Source organism: Trematosphaeria pertusa (genome assembly GCF_010094035.1).
Source record: "Trematosphaeria pertusa strain CBS 122368 unplaced genomic scaffold BU26scaffold_2, whole genome shotgun sequence".
NCBI classification, from domain to species: domain Eukaryota; kingdom Fungi; phylum Ascomycota; class Dothideomycetes; order Pleosporales; family Trematosphaeriaceae; genus Trematosphaeria; species Trematosphaeria pertusa.
Window position 1 is genome coordinate 2,997,070 of NW_022987213.1, and position 17,471 is coordinate 3,014,540.

General features: G+C 55.2%; 10 protein-coding genes across 10 annotated transcripts; 7 read left to right on the plus strand and 3 right to left on the minus strand.

The window, feature by feature from the left end:
- The first annotated feature begins 107 nt into the window (after positions 1-107).
- Positions 108-887, plus strand: BU26DRAFT_151278 (uncharacterized protein). Its single transcript, XM_033819985.1, has 2 exons — positions 108-328; positions 382-887. Exons 1-2 carry the CDS (start codon positions 216-218, stop codon positions 710-712), a joined length of 444 nt encoding a protein of 147 aa, XP_033690142.1. The 5' UTR covers positions 108-215; the 3' UTR covers positions 713-887.
- A 1,221-nt stretch (positions 888-2,108) lies between these two features.
- BU26DRAFT_500760 (uncharacterized protein) lies at positions 2,109-3,011 on the plus strand (the record flags this gene model as incomplete). The annotated part of the gene is made up of 3 exons (XM_033826520.1): positions 2,109-2,177; positions 2,450-2,771; positions 2,806-3,011. 3 exons carry the CDS (start codon positions 2,109-2,111, stop codon positions 3,009-3,011), a joined length of 597 nt encoding a protein of 198 aa, XP_033690143.1.
- Positions 3,012-3,145: 134 nt separating this feature from the next.
- On the minus strand, positions 3,146-3,820 carry BU26DRAFT_547169 (uncharacterized protein; the record flags this gene model as incomplete). The annotated part of the gene is made up of 1 exon (XM_033831873.1): positions 3,146-3,820. One exon carries the CDS (start codon positions 3,818-3,820, stop codon positions 3,146-3,148), a length of 675 nt encoding a protein of 224 aa, XP_033690144.1.
- Positions 3,821-4,578: 758 nt separating this feature from the next.
- BU26DRAFT_475821 (uncharacterized protein) lies at positions 4,579-6,541 on the plus strand. The gene is made up of 3 exons (XM_033825552.1): positions 4,579-5,544; positions 5,598-5,878; positions 5,925-6,541. The coding sequence occupies exons 1-3, from the start codon at positions 4,594-4,596 to the stop codon at positions 6,475-6,477; spliced, it is 1,785 nt and encodes a 594-aa protein (XP_033690145.1). The 5' UTR covers positions 4,579-4,593; the 3' UTR covers positions 6,478-6,541.
- A 1,052-nt stretch (positions 6,542-7,593) lies between these two features.
- Positions 7,594-8,132, plus strand: BU26DRAFT_559761 (uncharacterized protein; the record flags this gene model as incomplete). The annotated part of the gene is made up of 2 exons (XM_033832740.1): positions 7,594-7,928; positions 7,991-8,132. 2 exons carry the CDS (start codon positions 7,594-7,596, stop codon positions 8,130-8,132), a joined length of 477 nt encoding a protein of 158 aa, XP_033690146.1.
- A 367-nt stretch (positions 8,133-8,499) lies between these two features.
- Positions 8,500-9,370, minus strand: BU26DRAFT_418016 (ras-domain-containing protein; the record flags this gene model as incomplete). The annotated part of the gene is made up of 5 exons (XM_033823229.1): positions 8,500-8,850; positions 8,901-9,092; positions 9,146-9,172; positions 9,226-9,245; positions 9,298-9,370. The coding sequence occupies 5 exons, from the start codon at positions 9,368-9,370 to the stop codon at positions 8,500-8,502; spliced, it is 663 nt and encodes a 220-aa protein (XP_033690147.1).
- Positions 9,371-9,696: 326 nt separating this feature from the next.
- Positions 9,697-12,025, plus strand: BU26DRAFT_514920 (phosphoinositide phosphatase-like protein). The gene is made up of 3 exons (XM_033827940.1): positions 9,697-9,990; positions 10,039-11,774; positions 11,831-12,025. The coding sequence occupies exons 1-3, from the start codon at positions 9,786-9,788 to the stop codon at positions 12,002-12,004; spliced, it is 2,115 nt and encodes a 704-aa protein (XP_033690148.1). The 5' UTR covers positions 9,697-9,785; the 3' UTR covers positions 12,005-12,025.
- A 183-nt stretch (positions 12,026-12,208) lies between these two features.
- BU26DRAFT_151325 (uncharacterized protein) lies at positions 12,209-13,152 on the minus strand. The gene has a single exon (XM_033819986.1). The coding sequence runs from the start codon at positions 13,039-13,041 to the stop codon at positions 12,412-12,414; it is 630 nt and encodes a 209-aa protein (XP_033690149.1). The 5' UTR covers positions 13,042-13,152; the 3' UTR covers positions 12,209-12,411.
- On the plus strand, positions 13,153-13,646 carry BU26DRAFT_151340 (uncharacterized protein). The gene has a single exon (XM_033819987.1). It carries the CDS (start codon positions 13,263-13,265, stop codon positions 13,521-13,523), a length of 261 nt encoding a protein of 86 aa, XP_033690150.1. The 5' UTR covers positions 13,153-13,262; the 3' UTR covers positions 13,524-13,646.
- A 40-nt stretch (positions 13,647-13,686) lies between these two features.
- BU26DRAFT_514922 (uncharacterized protein) lies at positions 13,687-16,124 on the plus strand. Its single transcript, XM_033827941.1, has one exon. The coding sequence runs from the start codon at positions 13,742-13,744 to the stop codon at positions 15,725-15,727; it is 1,986 nt and encodes a 661-aa protein (XP_033690151.1). The 5' UTR covers positions 13,687-13,741; the 3' UTR covers positions 15,728-16,124.
- Positions 16,125-17,471: the final 1,347 nt, after the last annotated feature.

A 17,471-nucleotide genomic window follows, 5' to 3' on the forward strand; every position in this document is an offset into this window, starting at 1 on the left:
GAGACGGTCCAGTGGTTGACGGCTCGCTTCGGCGCTGACGTCATTCGAAATTACGTGCTCTCCTACGCCTACGCCGTCTCGAATGCGATCCTTCGCTCCTCAACGAGCCATCTCCGACTTTTCTCATGGCCACTCAAAGAGTGCTCATTGCGACTTCAGGCGCGGCATGCTGCAGGGCAAGAGGGTGGTGGAGCGTGTGAGCCTTTCACCTTGGCATGAAGGCAGCGTTATGCGCTGTACCGTCCATATGCCCAGCTGCCCTAGGTAAAATCGACAGTCCGAAGACATCGACACTTTCGCTGCGGTTGCGCACCCTTTGGAAGGAAGAGTAACTGATGCTCAATCTTCCGATTCTCTCACCCAGAATGCTAACCCTAACAGCGCGGGACCCGTCAAGCTCAGCCCAGGCACGCGGTGTGTTCCCGAACGAATATACAGGCTAATTATCGAGAACGTGGATGAACCCACCGGAGCCGCTTGCCTCTCCGGTGCGAGAGCGTTCCGCAGCTTCGCCTCCAAAGTCTACCATACAACGGACAATGTGAGGGTTGGTGAACTAGGTCCATCACATTTCGGAAAGGCGAGAAAGCCATGCACGACTCTCGTATGGTATCCTGTGATTAAGTTTTCAAATGGGACCGCGAGTCTGATGCCTAAGCTCTCACCGTTCTATTCTAACGCCGCCATGAGACGTACGAGTAATGCTGTCTAAAGCATCGCGCCTATGGGGAATCCAGGGGCCCTAACAGCCTTCCTGGATCTGGACGTGGTAGTCAAACCATTCGGTTGCCAAGAGACAGGGCGTTTCCGTTTCCTCCCAAAACCCCGCCTTCACCGCCTCCTTTAACTGCCGAATTTTCGAGCGACTTCTTCCCTCTCACAACATAATTGTCGCAGTTGGGCTATTTTCATCTTTATTCTTCTACGGTTTGGGTATCTTCGGATGCCGTGTGCAAGAAATCTCCTGTACGCCGTGGCGTAGCAAGCCGATAGATATTAGTCTCAAGGCTCATCTGAACACTTGGCCTCAAGCTAGTTATCCGCCTATCCAAAGTAGGAGAGATGCTCTATGGTGTGCTCTGGGCCAAACAGCCCTCCGAAGGCACCCATGTGGGCTGGAAAGTGACTGTCAAGGGAGCAATGGAGCGCGCCTCACTTGAGTATGTGCACTTCTCATACAAGGTTTGCATCAAGGGTCGGGACGACCGGTGAGTTCGGCAAAGGCTCTCTTGACATAAGTCTCGATGATATTGACAGCATTACAGTCAGGACTATCTAGCGATTATGGTCATCCCTGGCACCAAGGTCAAGATCTTTTTGTACTATAACCACTCTTCACAAATTTCTTCCTTCTGTGATGAGCTTTGCGGAAATAGCTGCCCGATTGGGGGGTGAATAACACCCGCGACTACATCCTAAGCGATAGTTAGCTCTCTAGGAGGAAGTTGGAGTTTCAGTCACCAATATCCGAAACCAGTTGCGCAAGGTGCCGGTGCCCGAGATCTGCGGAGATATGGAAGCTTCGCCTCTGGATGATCTAAACCCTAGTTAGCCCCTAGATCCGGCTGCCAGCAAAGGAGCTCACGAGAAGTGGAAGTGAATCAGCTAAGGGATTTTGCAGGACGCATCAGGCGTTAGGAGTCACTCAATACTTTGGAACTTCGGAAAGGACTATAGCTCCAGCGATGACAGGAGGATGGAAAGAACTGTATCTGGCGCTAGGATTCGGTCTTCTCTCAGCAACCGCGTCGGATCATTGTCCACGATTACCGATGAACGCAATGTGGTTAATATGATGTTTAATAAGTACGGTTAGTTCACTCCCCACATTTTCCGTCGGCAATACCTGAGTACGTTCATAATAAATACGGCGTTCATCATAGGCAGACTCGCACCAGATGTGAAGAGGTAGGAAACTGGATGCCTCCCGTCGTATCAAACGAGGACCTTGCCACATCAGGAGCTCCGTAGACAGGTTATCCCTTTAGTAGAAGTTATGTATAGCTGGATGAAGAGGAGAGTACACTTAATGCTATGTCTACTGCACCCGTCTTGCTTGACTCTTCGTTCATGCGCAGCTTTTCTTGGATTTCATTATAATGGACAACATGGCCGATAAACCCTCAACGAACATTAAGCGTCGAGAGTCCAGAACTCCTACGTACAACCATATGAAGGTGCAAGAAGGAAACACTGCTGCTTAGCTCACGGTTCTAGGCTTCTTTCTCGTCTACTACTCCTACGGCATCCTTGAAAGCTTCGGCTTCTTTCAGGATTACTATGAACATCACCATCTACAATTTGCTTCATTAGTACGCTCCAACTCGGTCTTATGAACTGCCTTGCGACCATCTCTGGAGCAATTTACGATTCCTATGGCGTCAGGGTAAGTGCTTTCCAAATTATTCATCTCCACGGTCCGCGGGCTAATGAAGACGTATACACATAGTATCTCTACGTTGGAGTCGGACTTGGCACCGCTGGTGTGCTAGTCGATTGGATGATCCACTTCCTCGGACTAGCAGCCGCAATACTCTTCGGCGTTTGGGCGCCTATGTCCTACCAAGCCACCATCGACAGAAACGCAGACAACAACGTTACGCAGAGCCAAATGTTGAACAAGCTGGATAGGCTCGACGAATTGAATCGCCTGGATCATCTAGATGTGTTGGAAGAGATGCAAGAGAAGATTCAGGGTCTGGCTGTTCTGAGAGCGGTGGAATTTTGCGCCAGGCTGCAGAGTGTCGGCGTGCGAAGAGCTGCTCTCGTCCGTGAGCATCGACAGCTTACTCTATGCGCTTACAGGGACTGCGAATCCGATAACCACGAATCCAATAACCGCCTCTTTCTCTTCTCCTTCTCCTACTGCAGCTCCTGGCGGCGGAGCCAATGGGACCGGTAGAGGCACGAATCCAATCGCGGTTGCTTTGGGTGCGATATTTGGCGGTATAGCGCTCATCGCGCTAGTGGTTGGAACTCTATACTGGAGGAAGAAAGCGATGCAGAAATGAAGGGTAATAGATAAGAAATTAAGGGCTCGGGATGGGGTTATTGAAAATGGGATTTGACGTTACTGATTTGGGCGTGGCGTCTTCGACGGACATCTTCTTAGTAAAACAAGAAGGCTTAATTTTAATCCATTCGTTCAAATCCCCTCTCTCACGTTCTTCATTCTCTTTCTAGACACAAGGACACCGAGAATTAGCCCTAATAATGCAAGACCCCCAAACACAATACCCAGAATCGCCGCTAAAGGCACACTAACTCCTCTACTGGTTGCACTTCCGACGGGCGACGGTGTATTTGTCGCCCTAGACGAAGCGGTCGTGGAGCGAGGAGGTATGCTGCTCAATGTAGGTGTGTTTGAACTTCCCGGATTACCGCTCGTAGGAGATAGATTTCCCACAAGCGAAGTGATGACCTCGTCGATTGTCACTGCCGCAGAGAGCTCGCTACAGGCACGAACGTCGCCCGCTCTACCGTCACAGAACTCCCACACTTTTAACGTCGCTAGTCCATTCATTTTCGCTCGGACTGCGGAAAGGGCCAATGCAGCGCTCCGCGCCTCATACAGAGCGCTTGATTGAAGACTTGACGCGCTGCTCGCCTGTTCATTCATTTCGTCCAATCTGGAGACGAGGCTGTCTTGCGAGGCATTGTTATCCGCGTTCCCGTTCGCCGTTGCTTTGTAGGAGATGGGTGCCCAGATGCCAAAGAGGATTGCGGATGCTACCCCAAGAACTTTGAGTGACCAGTCCAGTAGGAACTCGGTTCGTGGTGCTAAATAGGTAGGTTCGGAGGGCTGCAAGACCGTAGGCATGGTTGAAGTTGTATTATTAGGCTGTGGAGATCCCGCAAGCCCTTGTGTTGGCGGCGGGTGCGTGTGGAGGATAGGAAAAGATGGAGGCCGTGTATTCGAGGTTTGGGTTTGAGTCGCCATTTTAAGTTTCGATATCAATCGAATTGAACCGAAACGGATGGGAATGTCGAGTATTTGTGCTTGAGCAGGCTGAGGCTGAATGAATACGAGATCTGTGGCTGTACCTCATCGCGATAAGAAAACTTGGGTATGAAAACAAAACACACAGCAAAGCCCACCAGAGTTCAGAGTACCTCGGTATAGCAAATGTTGGATTTCGAGATTAGCATGCTGAGAGTACTAACCGTACCTAGGTAGCCTGTGAATGATGTTGTCACGTGACCATTTCATCCTGAACACTTGGTCCAACCTTGAAATGCTCCAAGGTAACTTCCGCAACGCTCCTAGACAGAGCCTAAGCCAAATATATGATCTACAGGTCGTTCTCAGCTTTCGAACCATCGTGACCGGAGATGCGAGAAGCGACCCCGCCGCCTTGGCATGAGTAATCAACACCCTCGCTGACCTTGCATGTTAAACGAGCCCTTCTTCCACCTATAGGTTTTCTTTGTTGCAAAGCAACGGTCGTCTAGTCCCGATACGAGCCCTATTTTCGCCTTCGCGCTGCGAGAACGGGCTCGGCGAGATGCCGAGTGCACGAGGTCACTTTAAAAGCGGTCCGTTTGCATTGTGGTTAGAATTTTCGTAGTAGACATACATTTACACCGGCAAAAATGGAAAACAGTACTACGGCTTATTCGCACGCCCAACTAGCCAAAAGATCAATACGACGCGTTGCGCTCGCATGCATCCAGTGTCGATCGAGAAAGGTGCGGTGCGATGCCACACAGCCTGTCTGCACTCGCTGCCGTGCCGATGGCAAGCACTGCCAGTATCAAAAATCACGTCGCGGAGGTCGCCCTCGCCGTCCGGCCGCTGCGCCCTTACAGGTTGCACTGGAAGGCCCTCCGTCGTCTGGCGCCTCGTCGCAATGGCCCGAAGCCCTCAGTGCCTCCGCTGAAAGCGGTTCCTCTGGATCAGGCTCTGCAGGCAGCTCCACGCAAAGCATTTCTGACACCCTCGAAATCCGCTCCAATTCAGAGACTATACTTCCTAGCGGCACCCGACTGACGAGGATACAAGTCGACCAGCTCCTCGCTCAATACTACACGTACTTCCACATCTCACATCCATGTGTCCTCCCGCGATGGTCTCTCCAGGCACGAATGGCTAGCGAGCCCGTCACATGGGACATGCTACTTCCAGTTCTGCTGTACATTGGTTCGATCTTTACCCACTCGATCGAATCAGCGCCCCTGGGAGACGCAGCATATCACGCAATCAAAAGTGGTCGGGCTCGTCCCGGGATTCCAGACCCGTACTACATCCAGGCCCTTACTCTGTACGCTATCGCAGTATATTGGTGTAACGAGCCCGAGCGAGGTCGAGAGTTACTGGACGAAGCGATCTATGGGGCCTTCGATCTGGGCATGCACAGAGCAGAGTTTGCTTCGCAACATGGCTTAGGAGATCCTGTCCTGGAAGAGAGCTGGAGACGGACCTGGTGGCAAATATATGTCACTGATGTCCATATTGCCGGGAGTACCCATACGTATAAAGGTCTGGGGGCGAAGTTCCCAATCACTACCGAGCTCCCATGCGAAGAGCGGGATTACGAAGCCGGCGTAAGTGCTCCGTGACTCCTGGAGCCTCTCCGTAGTTGCTCATGAAAACGCAGAACGTTCCAACGCCATCCACGCTCAAAAGCTATGATGTGCGCGAGTTCTCCAACGTCGAGTTCTCCTCCTTTGCTCACTTCATAGGCTTCACGCAAGGCATCCATCGATTCCTCGCAACTCGGCGTGTAAATGACATTGAGAGCGCGAAAGCCACATGTTCAATTGCTGACACGATAATGACTGCGTGGTGTTCATTGCTCCCTGCAGCGAAACGGCGACTCCTCCGCGATGATGGGAGCGTGGATGAGCTACTCTTCAAGGCCAACATCCTGATGCACACGTAAGTTTACTGAGACAGAGGTCTTACTAGTTGCTGACTCCTCCAGATACATAGTAGATCTACATCGCCAATTATCGGGCTTGAAATATAGCGCTATTGAATCAGTCTCCAAGTGCGCTCCCCCACCACCACCAGAATCGAACGACTCCATCAAGGGAGAAGCACACATCCATACCGCTAAGGTTCTCTTCGCGGTCGAGAAACTGAATGGCTTACTTACGCTACCGACACGCTTCTCCACGCATACCCCCTTCATAATCTGCATGATCGCAAACATGACGATCGCCCATCTCTCCGCCTGCCGCTACATCTTCCAGGAGCCCAAGCTCTCGCTCGAGCGTGACAAGATCCGGTTGAACATGGGTGTTTTGAAGATGCTGGGGGAGTTCTGGCCGGCGGGTCAGCGCGAGTACCAAACGACGGGGATCATTGCGAGAGAGATACTGTCATTGAAGGAGGAGGATATTCAAGTGCCGAGGGAGACGCCTGCCTTACCGCTAGATACGCTTGATTTCAATTTCGACTTTGACATCAATTGGGTGTGCGATATGTTTGCGAACGCCAATGCTACGTTCTTGGACGGTTTATCGGCCTCTTAAAAGTCTTTCGGGCCACCGGATGGCTCCATGTTTCAATATTAGCATCCATGTTTTAGTAGCGGACAAAAAGAACATTCGAATTGTACCATGCAAGCCCAATGTGATCAGCGGCGATTGCATTATGCACCGTGCTCACGCATTGCAGAAAAGCTTGGAGTGCATTCAGGTCAGCCTCAGGCATCCGCTCCTCCCTTGGTAGCTTCTTCCTTCCGGGTGGGAGTATCGGATATTACAATTTTAGCAATAGAATAGGGTAGCCGGTTCATCATAGTAAGGCATTGGGGTAATCGCAGGGGCTGTTCAGTGTCGTAGCACCAAGCACGGAGCTGGTTGAATCACTCTCCTTGCTTCCCAGCGCGCCTATGAGCACCACACTTTAGCAATTAGAGAGCCAGCTATATATCACAAAAATACGATCCATGGTTCCGGTCAAGAGTACGACATACCTGACGTGTCCCCAGTGCTGACCGCCTCTCCGTCACACACCTTACACAGCAACGTTCCTCACCCAGCCTCCCCATGCAACGTTCACGGATCACCAGGCCACGCGTACAAAACATGTCTCTCACGTGGTGGCTCGCACGCCTTCCTACTAGCGCGGAATCGTGATTCGAGGGATAGCGACATCAACTTGCGACCCAGATCGAAAGGACTCAATACGATGTTTACAGAGAACAGAACGGGGGAGTAGCATGCTCCAGAAGCATGCCGCCTTGTTTTCAATCATACACCAAGGCGCCACCCAAGGGAACAAAAGCCATGAGAAAAATATTGTTTGCTAATCGTAGTGTTACAAGCTCTCAGGCTGAATATATGGCAAGTATTGGTTACTGGGCTGGGTAACCAGTCAAAGACTACTGCAGTATGAAGAGGTAACCTAGCGCTATCTGTGTGAGGGTCGCGTAGCCGAGGAAAGACAGCCAGAGGCAGCTACGTAGCTCCCAGCCCCTTCCTCAGGATCGCTGATTCAAGACAATGTGAGTGTGCATGGAGAGATATATTAATATGGCGCACACCTGTCTTCAGACTCCCTCCCCCTCCTTAGGACTCCACACATCTCTAACATCCCACGATCTCCCAACTCCCAACTCCCACCCAAACTCAACCGCATTCGCGATGCATTCCATTCTATCTCTTTCCCTCTTCCTCGCTCTTCCCCCCTTCTCATTCGCCCTTCCCGCCCCGTCCTCCCCACCCTTCGACATCACCTGGTACGTCACCTCCTTTGAAGTCCTCGATGGGTCCGCAACAAACACCCCCTCCTACGCCAGCTTCACCTTCGTCGACCCACGCCCCGAATACCATTTCAACATCTCGTGCTTCGGCTTCCCCAGCAGCGGCGATTCCGTCTTCTCCCCAAGAATGCGGAGGTGCGGATCGGCACCCGACAACGTGCATGTTCGGATTACGGACGGCGAGGTGCAATTCAGGCGCAGTTGGCAGTCGCAATCGTGAGTTGGTTGTTCTGTATTGGAGGCGAGATTGGTCCTTGTTCCTGACTGGTGCATGATAGGGGTGAATGGCTGTCGGGTATCGCGACCCAGGGGACGTACTGGAACGAGGGCGAGGGCGGGAATGCGACGAGTACAGCGGAAGGAAAGTTGTATACGCGGACGACGGATTGGGCGTTCCCTGTAACGTCGATAGTTGGATGATGCGGACTGTGTAAGCGCATCGGGACGGGGATAGTTGTGGCTGTGAACGCTCAAGTTGACTAGAGTATTACGGACATAGATACGACATGAATGAGAAGAGGACCCTGTATGTGTAACACGGGGGGGAAAGGAATCATTAGTATTGAAATGTCGAGTAGCCTCGAAGCTCATCTCTTAACGCAAGCGTAAACCGTACTCCAAGGCCGGAATATGCCCCAAATGAAACAGGGAAAAGATGCAGCCCTACCAGGCTGCAGGTCGAAGAAAGTGCCACACCCAAACTCGCATATGCTCCTCGTGTCTCCGAGGCTACCGACAACGTTCTAATGCCCCATAAACGTGCCATCGACGTGAAATCATAGGCGGTTTAACAATTACAGCCTCCCGGGCCTTGCGTCTGGTTCGCCTCCGGCCGTAGGTTCACGCCCTGTCGTTGCTGGCCGGGCCTGAGGTTCCGTGGACCGCCTTGATCCAGGGGCAGCTTCTTTGCGATGGCTGTGAAGAGTTCCCGCACATTCTCGCTGGTCTTGGCGGATGTCTCGAAGAAGAGCAGGCCGGCCTCGTGGGCGTACTGCTCGGCGTCGGCCGTGGAAATGGCGCGCTTGTCCGGGGACTCGGTGACCAAATCAAGCTTGTTGCCGGCGAGAGCAATGATGATGTTCTCGTTTGCCTGGCGCTGGAGTTCCTTCACCCACGCCTTTGCCTTGTCCAACGATGACTACAGCCCGTCAGTGTCCGCTGCGTTTGAACGGGGCGAAGGGTGCGAACCGCCTGGGTTATGTCATATACCACGACGGCGCAGTTCGCGTTGCGGTAGTACATGGGGGCGAGCGACTTGTACCGCTCCTGGCCTGCTGTGTCCCAGATCTCGAACTTGACGGTTGTGGATTCGTCGAGGGCGATGGTCTGGGTGAGGAAGGCAGCGCCGATGGTGGATTCTCGGTAGTCGTCGAATTGGTCCTGCGTCGAGATTAGCGTCCAGCAGCACGCATGCATCCAGCAGGCCGGCCCACCTTCACGAAGCGCAGCACCAGCGACGACTGCACGCCTGTTAGCTCATATCGCGGGTGCCTTGATAGCAGACGACGCGCACCTTTCCGACGGCAGATTCGCCTGCAAATGTTAGCCATGCACGCGCCAGGGGCCGTGGGGCGCAGCTATTTACCAAGCAGCACCAGCTTGAACTGGGCGAACCTCGAGCCCCCGGGGCGGCCGCCTTGCTGCATTCTTGCCGACATGGTCGGGGACGGGAGGAGGGCGAGGGGCGGCGGCGTGTGGGCGTGTGGTCGAGGCGAGATGCGGAATGCGGGCCCAGGCTGGTTTTCGGAGGTGGAGCGGGGAGGAGGGCTGGGGGTAAGGGGCGATGGCAGCGGTGTTGCGTGCAGGACGATGAATGAAAGGTGCTGTCGGCGTGCAGGTATGGGTTATGGGTTGGGCGTGACCGGCGAGGGCCTGCCTCTTGGCGCGGGCCCATGCGCTCAATTCAGCCCGCGCGTTTCGTCATCCGCGAAGCTAGGCGAGCTATGCTGCCGCGCCGCGCCCTGGTTTGCCAGAAAACACATTGCGACAACATTCACCTGCTGCACACAGGGCCCTCCTCCTCCTCCTGCGAGCCCCAGCACAGCGCAGCTCGCGCCGCCCGCTGTCGTCGCCATGGCCGCCGTCCTGCCGTTCCGCGACATCAACGTCCACTCCTCGCCCTCGCACTACGCCTTCTCGTCGCCGTCCTCGCCCGCCGCGCCGACGCTGGTGGTAGACCGCCCCTCCGGCGACCTCCGTCTCCATGACGGCAAGCTGCTCGGGTCCAAGAGGGTGTCCAGCATTGCGGGCATCCTCGGCATCATCAAGCTGCGCCTAGGTCAGACCCTCCGTACGGCTACAAGCGCAATGCTGATGTAGAGCGAAGATAAATACATAATCGTAATCACCAAGGCACAGCCCATGGGCCGCATAAAGGGCCACATGATATACAAAGTCGTCTCGACCGAGTTCCTGCCGTTGCGCGACCGCCCGCTGCACGACCCCGACGAGGACAACTACCTCGCCCTCCTCAAGAACCTCCTCAAGACCGCCCCGCTATACTTCTCGTACTCGTTCGACATCACCAACAGCTTCCAGCGCCAGGCACATGCCGACCATTCGGTCCCGCTGTGGAAAAGGACAGACGACCGCTTCTTCTGGAACCGCTTCGTCCAGAGCGACCTGATCGACTTCCGTGCCGGGCTCAGCACCGGATATGGACACAGGCACTCCAGCGGACAGCAGCCCGAAGTGGACCCGTACATCTTGCCCGTCATGTACGGGATGATGGAGATCACGAGCACGTCAATCAAGGGCACCCCGCTCACCTTCATCCTCGTCACCCGCAGGTCAAGGCACCGAGCCGGGACGCGCTACTTCTCCAGAGGCATCGACGAGAACGGCAACGTTTCCAATTTCAATGAGACGGAGCAGACCGTCATCCTCAATGATCATGCCTCGGGCGCGCCGGGCGGATATGGACCAAATATGAACGGGAGCGTGGGGGGCAGTGCCGGGAAGGAGGTGCAGGTGCTTGCCTATGTGCAAACGCGAGGAAGCGTGCCTGTCTACTGGGCCGAGATTAACACACTCCAGTACACGCCCAGGCTTCAGGTGCGTGGTGTCGAAAGCGCCATACCGGCCGCAAAGAAGCACTTCGCCGAGCAGATACGCCTGTATGGAGACAATTGGCTCGTCAACCTCGTCAATGCAAAAGGCCGGGAGCAGAAAGTCAAAGAGGCGTACGAGCAGATGGTCAACTACCTCGCCACCTCGCCCGCCGAGGACGTCCAGGGCGACAAGGTCACGTCGGAGAAGTTCCACATCGTAGAGCCGCAGCAAGCGCAGACGTCCTATGACCGGCTTCACTACATCTACTTCGACTTTCACAATGAGACAAAGGGCCTGCGGTGGGATCGCGCCAAGCTTCTGATGAACCAGCTCGAACCGCACATCCTCAAGCACGGATATTTCCGGGGAGTCGATATGCCCGGGGACACGGGCCTCGTCGAAGTCAGGCGCCATCAGACGGCCGTCGTTCGCACAAACTGTATGGACTGCTTGGACCGAACCAACGTCGTGCAAAGCATGCTGGGCCGCTACATTCTCTCTCGCATGCTGATCGATCTTGGCATCCTCCGCGAGGGCGAGAGTGCAGAAGACGACCAAGCCTTTGAGTTTCTCTTCCGCAACGTATGGGCCGACAACGCCGACGTCGTCTCCAAATCTTATTCCGGCACCGGTGCGCTGAAGACCGATTTCACTCGTCTCGGCATCAGAACCAAGCAGGGCGCAGTCCAGGACTTCAACAACTCGGCCACACGCTACTTCATGAACAACTTTGCTGACGGGCCGAGGCAGGATGCGTTCGACCTCTTCCTGGGCACCTACCTGCCTGACGATTCGGGCATTGGACACCAGCTACTCTTCGCAGACCGACGACCGCTCTTCATCCAGGCCATACCGTACATCATGGCAGCCAGTATCTTCTTTATTTTTGTCGGTAGCTTCACGCGGCGCTCACCGGACGCCACGGTGTGGCCTTTGCGGCTGCTCCTGTTTATTTGCTTGGCCGTCGCAGCTGCGTCTTTCAACTTTATCTGGACGAACGGCACGCTATACGTGAGTTCCTCGTCCCTCCAGACTGATGATTGGAACAAGCGGCTGACTTGTCGTAGGTCAACTGGCCGAAGCTGAATCGTCTCCCGCACGCGGTGGAGTCGTATACAGAGACCCTGTCGAAGGTATCGCATAACCCTGTAGTAGGACCGCTTGTTGGGACGAGGCACGAGCGTGGGAAAAGCGATGCGCGGTTACTGGGCTTGGAAGAAGGCAAGAAGAGGATAGAATAGAGAGGCTATGGCTAGCCCGCCAGGGAGTCGTAGAGCAATGGGGTGTTCGATTAGACGTAGCATAGCGAGCCTGTTATTTTGAAATATCAAATAGAAGTTGTAATTGATAGTGATTAATATTTGCTCTCTGTCAAAGGTTATCATCCGAGATTATCACTGGACCACAAGTGATTCGCAACATTGACTTTGAGGCAGGTGTCGCGGAAGCCTTCGGAACGAAAATGGTCGTCTGAGTGATTAGGAAGATTGTTGGGAAAAGAGTGATACATGTCTTGGTACGGGAAGTGTTACATAGACTGGTGGTAGTACAGGCTGTTGGGGTATCATCGAGAGTAGGAGACGGTAGCAATGAGATAGTATAAGCGAATGAAAGGGTATTGTGGAGGCAAAGAACAGACAAGCGCTCCCTAACAAGAAACGTGCACCACAGGCAAAACAACAACGTCAAACTCGTCGTCCACGCTCTCCTCGCTCACGCTGTCCACCTCCTTCAACGCCTTGCCATCCTCGCCGTACTTTCCACCCACGAAGTCCCATCCGTCGCCCTCCAGCCTTCGCCTCAGCCGCTCACGATTCGAGTTCACGGCGCGCTGGACTAGGGGCGCCCACTCGGCGTCTCTTCTTCTTGGGGACTCTTGCAGCTGGGGACTCTCGGTATCGAGCTCCCATTCGTCGAAATCGGGGAGGATCCATAGATCGGACTCGGTGCTGTTGTCGGTGCTCAGGTTCAGGCATGTGCTCTGATGCATTTCGCCTTCGGGTGAGGGTTGCTGGTGTAGGCGGCCGCGTTTGCTGCTCTGGGTCGTGATCCAGTATCCGCGGGCATTGTAGCGGCTGAGCGAGATGCTGGGGCGGAAGTAGTCGTCTGAGTCGGCAGTGCCTTTGCGCTTTGCGGATTTGGAGTCCTGGCTTCTTTTGCCCGGGCCAGCTGCTGATGAGCTTGCGCCGCGTGACGGGAGAATGCCGTAGATGGCGTCCGCAATGTTCGCGGTGTCGCAGCTGTCACGCGGGCTGCGAGTACACGGGCGGTCATCCATAGCTTCGAGGCGAGCAGGTGTTCGGCGACACGACGAGATAGACAGATATCTAATGTGGTAGAAAGAACTGGGAAATGGGAAGCCACATGCAGGTGATGCGGGTGTAAGATGCGGATGTGAAATGCGGGTGATGAAGTGCAGGTGGCCCGCGTACGAGGTCAATGAAGTGGTGGTGCTGGATATGGCTGCCTGGTGGAGTCATGGCCCGATGACGTTGGGTGATGGTGGCTGTGCTCAGCCGTGTTTCAGTGGCGTACCACAGTTGGAGCGGGCAGCGAGAAATGGAAACATGTGAAAGGGAACGCGGTCGCCGTGCGTGCGGGCTCTTTTGTATGCCATGCCGGAGTTCGCGAGTGGTTTGTCAAGCAAGTCCGAGACACGACACGACCGCGACGTGGCTCCTATGGGGTGCCGGGGGTTGCACGACGGCGGCGGCTCGGAGGGCTTCAGGCTGTGGCCAGTGCAGTGAGCAAGCGGTGTGATGTGGGATAGTCGTCCTTCGCGAGCTCAAGGATGGTGGTGATGGTGATGGCGGTGATGGCGGCGTGGTGTTGAGTCGCCCTGCCGCGCCGGCGGTCCGGAAAAGCCCGACGCCGGCGCGCCTCGACACAGCAGCAAGCTCCAAGTTCTGCGAGCTGTCCGACATCCACACCCACCCCTCCCCACCACCCCCATTCCCCGCCATTGGAGGCAGTCCGCCATGCTGCGTGCCTCTATTCTGCGGGCCCGGCCAGCGCTGAGGCCAATTGCACCCGGCGCCCGCCCGCAACGGCGCGTCGCCCAGCGCTTCTACGCCGACGGGAAAAAGCTCGGCGACACGACCATCCCCAATCCCTCGCCCACCGTCTCGCCGACAAACGCTTCGCCCGTCGAGAATGCGGCGATTCCCCCGTCCGACGTCCCCAAGCCCCCGCCGGCGCCCGAGGCTGCTTCTGCAACACGCTCAGCGCCCGTCGCCCAGCCCGCGACCACTCCCCCAACCGGCCCCGGCTCTGCCAGCGTCGCACCCGATCCACAGCCGCCGAAGCCGAAGAAGCGACGTCTGCGCCGGCTCTTGTTTTGGACCGTGCTTCTGTCTACGTTGGGATATGCAGGCGGCGTGTGGTATTCGCTCGTGTCGGACAACTTCCACGACTTCTTCACCGAGTACATCCCCTTCGGCGAGGACGCCGTCGCATACTTTGAGGAGCGCGAGTTTAGGAAACGCTTCCCAGGCCGTGCCGGCCAGCCGCGGCTGCACCCGCAGGTCAGGGGCGAGAACAAGGTCACCATCCCAGGAAAGAGCGGATTGACCTCGCGGGTCGCCGACCATGATGGCAGTGACCTGGCTGCGAAGGGCCCGCATGTCAGCGCTGTGGACGCCAACCCGCAGAGCGGCCCGCCTGCGCAGACAGCAGCACCCAAGGTTGGCTCCGACGACCCGGCAACGGGCGAGCCGAAGAAGGACCGAGTTGATGAAAAGCCCACCGAGTCCGCTTCTCACCATCTGCTGCCCAAGGATGAGAAGAAGCCTGAGCCGGCCAAAGAAACAAAGGCTCCTGCTGCAGCGCCCGCTCAGCCTATCATGCCCATCGACCATCTCAACGTCCCTCAGGCAGGCGAGCCGGTAGTGCAGGATGTAGTGAAGATTGTCAACGACATCATTACCGTCATCAACGCCGATCCGTCTCGCGCGAGCAAGTACGACTCTACGCTGGAGAAGGCCAAGTCGGACCTCGGAAAGGTCGTGTCGGACATCAACCTGCTCAAGGAGAATCTGCGAAAGTCGGCCGAGGAGAAGATTAAGGCCGCCCACAGCGAGTTCGATGCCGCGGCGAAGGAGCTCGTGCAGCGTTTGGACCACCAGATGCAGGCTCAGGAGACGCATTGGAAAGAAGAATACGAGAACGAGCGGGAACGCCTTGCGCAGTCCTATCGGGAGAGACTGCAAGCTGAGCTCGATGCCGCGAAGAAGGTGTACGAGCAGAAGCTGAAGAACGAGCTCCTCGAGCAGAGCATCTCCCTCCAGCGGTCTTTCGCCTCATCCGTTCGCGATCAGGTCGAAGCCGAGCGTGACGGCCGCCTCGGCAAGCTTAACGAGCTCTCTTCTTCTGTCCACGAGCTAGAGGAGCTGACTGCAGAGTGGAATTCGGTCGTTGATGCCAACCTCAAGACGCAACATCTTGTTGTCGCCGTGGAAGCTGTCAAAGCTGCGCTTGAGAACCAGATCACGCCCAGGCCCTTCATTACCGAGCTCGCTGCCCTAAAAGAAATTGCCGCTGATGATCCCGTCGTCAGCGCCGCGGTCGCAAGCATCAATCCCGCCGCGTACCAGCGTGGCATTCCCAACTCCGCGCAGCTCATCGACCGCTTCCGCCGCGTCGCCCAGGAAGTCCGGAAAGCTGCCCTTCTCCCTGAAGATGCTGGCGTTGCCTCGCACCTTGCTTCTCTCGCCATGTCCAAGGTTCTTTTCAGAAAGTCGGGATTAGCTGTTGGTCAAGATGTCGAGGCTGTACTCGCGAGAACCGAAGTCCTGCTTGAGGAGGGTGACCTGGATGCTGCCGCAAGAGAGATGAACGGCCTGCAAGGTTGGGCGAAGGTGCTGAGCAAGGACTGGCTGAGCGAGTGCAGGAGAGTCCTTGAGGTCCGGCAAGCTTTGGATGTGGTTGCTACCGAGGCAAGGCTACAAAGTTTACTCGTGGATTAATTTTCTCGCACATGGGTTCTAGATCTGCATGGTAGAGGAGATGGTGTTTTTCTATTGTGTGAATACGGAATGTACCTGGGTAGTTGTACGTGTAACCGAAAACTCATTATCGCGTTAACATTGAAGCCTCTGGGCATCGGCGATTACGTGCACTGTATTTTCCTCCGTTAGCTGAGCGATCAAGTCGATGGAAGTCTTCCAATGGTACGCATTCCAGGTTCATGGCTCACTATCAGACAATTGGTCACAGGGCGCAGTCTCGCATTCTCACCGCAATGTGTCACGCCATTAGGCCAGAATGGGCAGTGTGCAAACAGGAGGAGCTTTAGGGACTGGGGACATGAAATGGTATACGTCGCTCTAACATTCGCTGGAACCAGATGATTGGACGTCCCAGGGGTAAGTGTGTCCTCGTTGTTTCTCTGGAATAACGACGTACAGTGGACGCAGCGATAGTACCAACCACGGTTGAGTGATTATCGGACACGCTCCCAGCGCCTCCATAGGCGTCTAGATAAAAAGTCTGTCAATCTCTAGTATCCTTCTGAGCTCTGCTCAGCAGTTTTCTTCTCGTACAGCCTTCGCTACTCAAACTCAAAGCCAGCAGCATCTTCCCCCCAAAACCCAAATTTGTTTTTGAAGGCTACTACTAGCCTCTGCCTCTTTTATGTTTGCCAGCATAGCTCACGTTGCGACGGCCACCAACTGCAAACAAGGCCTCGAGCACTGCGGACCCAGTCTGATGTGCAAAGGTCAGTCCTCAATCCACTCCCACTCCCACACGGCGCGCTAAATACGAATGCATGAAACATGAAACTGCTGTCTGCAAATCGTCGAGGGCAGGAGTTAGGGAGCGCCCCCTCTATAAGGTAGGGAGCAACCCCGTAAGCCTTCCGCGCGCGAATCCACCCTACCACATCTAAACCCTAGGCTTCGTCCGCATGCTCCCTACCTTGTAGGGGGGTGCTTCCTGACTCCTGCTGCCATCGTCGACGAGCTCCTTGTTGGGTTCTGCCCATCCGTCAATGTAACCAACGATGAAGGGCTCGCATTTCTATTGCGCAGGTAGAATGATTGGCGATATCTGGTACGAGGAGTTTTGTGGGGAGAGGAAATGTGTGGACGGAGGGGGAGGGATGATCATTGCTAGCGGGGATTGAGGGAAGTAGAGAGCGGGAAGAAGACTGTTGCCAACAGGACCGTCCCCAGACTTCGCTACCGCGACCACCATACTCCAAGGAGCTTTTGGTCGAGACGTATTTTGTGCGCGTGTCATGCTGCTCCTCCGACTACCAGAGTTTGGGGGAAGCGCACATATAAACCTCCCTCGGGTCATTCTGATCGGTACGGATTTGCGCGCCTTGTTGGAGATGGGCGTTCTGTGTCTCATGGTGATGATGGCGATCTGTCTTGTAATTGAGATTATTGCATGTATTGGTCTTGTAGCCGGTATCAGCGTGATCAACGGGAAGAGGACGTGGAGAAGGATACAGGGCGGAAACCGCCTAGTCTTGGGCGAGAAGACGGGACGTTACTAAGCCTAACATTTTGCTACGCTTTACTTTTCAATATCCAGCTACGCACGCAAAACGCCGGATCGCTCTAGAGACCGGTTACCAAGTCACCTGGGCAGCCTTGCCCAGGCAGGTCCGCATATGGCCTCGGAAGGCGAGGATATGTTTGGGGGGCGCTTCTCATGTCTGCGTCAGGACTACCCACACTAATTGTGCTCTTTCCAGTGCAT

Coding starts and splice junctions, on each gene's coding strand:
- BU26DRAFT_151278 (XM_033819985.1), top strand. CDS start 216: ATGAAGGCAGCGTTATGCGCTGTACCGTCCATATGCCCAGCTGCCCTA. Junction 329..381: donor CGCACCCTTTGGAAGGAAGA/GTAACTGATGCT, acceptor TAACCCTAACAG/CGCGGGACCCGTCAAGCTCA.
- BU26DRAFT_475821 (XM_033825552.1), top strand. CDS start 4,594: ATGGAAAACAGTACTACGGCTTATTCGCACGCCCAACTAGCCAAAAGA. Junction 5,545..5,597: donor AGCGGGATTACGAAGCCGGC/GTAAGTGCTCCG, acceptor ATGAAAACGCAG/AACGTTCCAACGCCATCCAC. Junction 5,879..5,924: donor GCCAACATCCTGATGCACAC/GTAAGTTTACTG, acceptor TGACTCCTCCAG/ATACATAGTAGATCTACATC.
- BU26DRAFT_514920 (XM_033827940.1), top strand. CDS start 9,786: ATGGCCGCCGTCCTGCCGTTCCGCGACATCAACGTCCACTCCTCGCCC. Junction 9,991..10,038: donor CATCATCAAGCTGCGCCTAG/GTCAGACCCTCC, acceptor TGTAGAGCGAAG/ATAAATACATAATCGTAATC. Junction 11,775..11,830: donor GGACGAACGGCACGCTATAC/GTGAGTTCCTCG, acceptor GACTTGTCGTAG/GTCAACTGGCCGAAGCTGAA.
- BU26DRAFT_151325 (XM_033819986.1), bottom strand. CDS start 13,041: ATGGATGACCGCCCGTGTACTCGCAGCCCGCGTGACAGCTGCGACACC.
- BU26DRAFT_151340 (XM_033819987.1), top strand. CDS start 13,263: ATGGTGGCTGTGCTCAGCCGTGTTTCAGTGGCGTACCACAGTTGGAGC.
- BU26DRAFT_514922 (XM_033827941.1), top strand. CDS start 13,742: ATGCTGCGTGCCTCTATTCTGCGGGCCCGGCCAGCGCTGAGGCCAATT.